General features: G+C 47.3%; 1 protein-coding gene across 1 annotated transcript in view; it reads right to left on the bottom strand.

Annotated features, from left to right (window-relative positions):
- Nucleotides 1-819: 819 nt before the first annotated feature.
- The window catches only part of LOC110297397 (hereditary hemochromatosis protein homolog), a 136,236-nt gene continuing 134,888 nt past the window's right edge, over nt 820-2,167 (bottom strand). The window contains exon 5 of the mRNA XM_021166142.1: nt 820-1,322. Coding sequence (XP_021021801.1) covers nt 820-1,322 — 503 coding nt within the window. The remainder of the gene's footprint in view (nt 1,323-2,167) is intronic.

Raw genomic sequence — 2,167 nt, 5'->3', positions numbered from 1 at the left:
TCTCTGCTGCCTGGAGGCACACACGTGTTCGTCCTGCTACTGGACCCTGAGTTACTTGGCGGGAAATTGGGTTCCCTCCCCCTTCCTTTATAAACTGAGTGTCTGGAAATATTAAATTGAGTCTTGATCCGAATGTTGTCTTGACTCCATTGTTTCTTCCGCCCCGTCTAGTTTCCTCTCTTTAGGCCTGAACTGCCATTCTCAGTGAACCGTTCGTGTTGTGGACCGCGGGCGGGCCGCAACATATACATACATACACACACACACACACACACACACACACACACACACACACACAGATATGTATGTATATGTGTACGTACACACACACACACACACAATATCTCCCCCAGATGCTTCATGGATATCTTTTGAGGAGAAATTTCTGTGTTTAAATCAAGAAAAAGCTGGAATAGTTATCATCATCTGGTAAAATGACTCTCGATCATCTCTTGGACTCTCAGTTTTTCCTCTGTCTTGTTTGGCTGTTTGTTTTCTATGTATTTGGTGAAGAGACAGGGGCATGTGTAGTTTGCCACAACTTGTACTTTGTTGTGGGTGTCTAGCCTGCTTCTTTGACCCTGTATTTCATAATATATATAAGAACACATCGGAAGTAACACTGCACTTCCACCAGGGGGCGGTGCCTCCCAACAGCAGTGCAGGTTAGGGTATGGTATGGTAACTCCTTAGGGCCCTCCATTCACCAGTGTGGTAAAATGGTGGTTGTGTGACTACCTTTCTACCTGTACAATTTATAAAAAGAAGCAAAGGCCTCTCACCACTCCTGNCACCTTCTGCTACAGCCTGCAGGAATATTCACCTGGTCTCTTGCAGTCCTCCTGCATGTTCTTGCTGCTCTGTAGAAAAGAGCAGAAGCCAGCAGAGCAGAACCAGAGCAGAGGCCCCATCAGTTTTCTGGCTTGATGTCCAGGAGATCACCATGACAGCTGTAGTCATTGCACTCCACAGGCTTTTCCTGACCCTGCTTCCCACACCTGAGGTGGGAAGTTGTTCTCTTCTCTCACCATAGACGGGGGCCTCAGTGGCAGCAGGTTTATTGATGTTGTGGTTGCCGTGCTTCAAGTTGCAGCTGAACTGTGGTTCCTGTCCAGGAAGTACCCGAATGGACACCCAGGCCTGGTAGGTGCCATCCCCACTGGGTAGGACAGTTTCAGATCCAAAGGTTTTCTGCTGTACTGGCTTCCTATGCTGGAGCCAGGTCAGGGTGGCCACACGTGTATACAGACCAAAAGCCCGGCATGTCAGTGTGATCCTGCCCACTGGATAGTTCCTGAAGGTTACAATCACCTCTGGGGAACCTGGGAGAAGGTAAAGTGAGTCAGTGAAGGTGAAGATCCTTCTATCTCAGCATGGTGGATGGTCCAGAAGAACCTCCCTGTTGATATTTGCCTCCAATCTACCCTCCCTAGAGGCTCCCAGTGGCTGTAGGATTGTGGGAGATGGAGACTCAGTTCCACTGGATCCTGATGTTCTTTAGGGTCAGTCCCTGAGTTCCTCGGTGAAAGAACACGATGTCCCTGCTCTCAGGGGTCAACAGTTCCTCATTCAGGCACAGGGAGCACCAGGTACTGAGAGGTCAGGGGCTCAGCATTACAGGGGCTACAAATCTGACCTGGGTGGGATGTTCTTATTTCTATTTTAAAGCCAGCTCTACAAGCCTTAAGGGACAATTGAGGGACTCCCAAAGTAGAGTCAACTGACTGTAGCCCTGATTCTGGAATTGACCCAGGACTGATGACCAGTGTCTGCCTCTTGTCTTTCTTCCTCCACAGATTTCTCTGGGCAACCTTTCATTTTCTGTCACTTGGCCAAAGCTTTAAACTTCACCTTTCAGATCCCAGAATCGGTGATACATGCCTATCATTATAGCACTAGGAAAGTAGAGGTCGGGGATGGGTGTGTGTGAATGATGGGCATTATGAGACTCTGTTTTAAAAGACAAAGCCATTTAAAAAGAAAACATAACCTTTTAAATATTTTATATTTATTTTCTTTGTTTTATGTGTATGACTACTTCGCCTGCATGAATTGTGTGTACCATGTGTATACCTAGTGCCCATGGAAGTTAACAGAGGGCACTGAATCTCCTGGAACTGTAGTTACAAATGGTTTTAAGCCACCACCTGGGTGCTGGGAATTCAAC

Source organism: Mus caroli, chromosome 7 (assembly GCF_900094665.2).
Source record: "Mus caroli chromosome 7, CAROLI_EIJ_v1.1, whole genome shotgun sequence".
NCBI classification, from domain to species: Eukaryota; Metazoa; Chordata; class Mammalia; order Rodentia; family Muridae; genus Mus; species Mus caroli.
The sequence above is the reverse complement of the archived record's forward strand: the minus strand, read 5'-3'. Positions and strand labels throughout refer to the sequence as shown.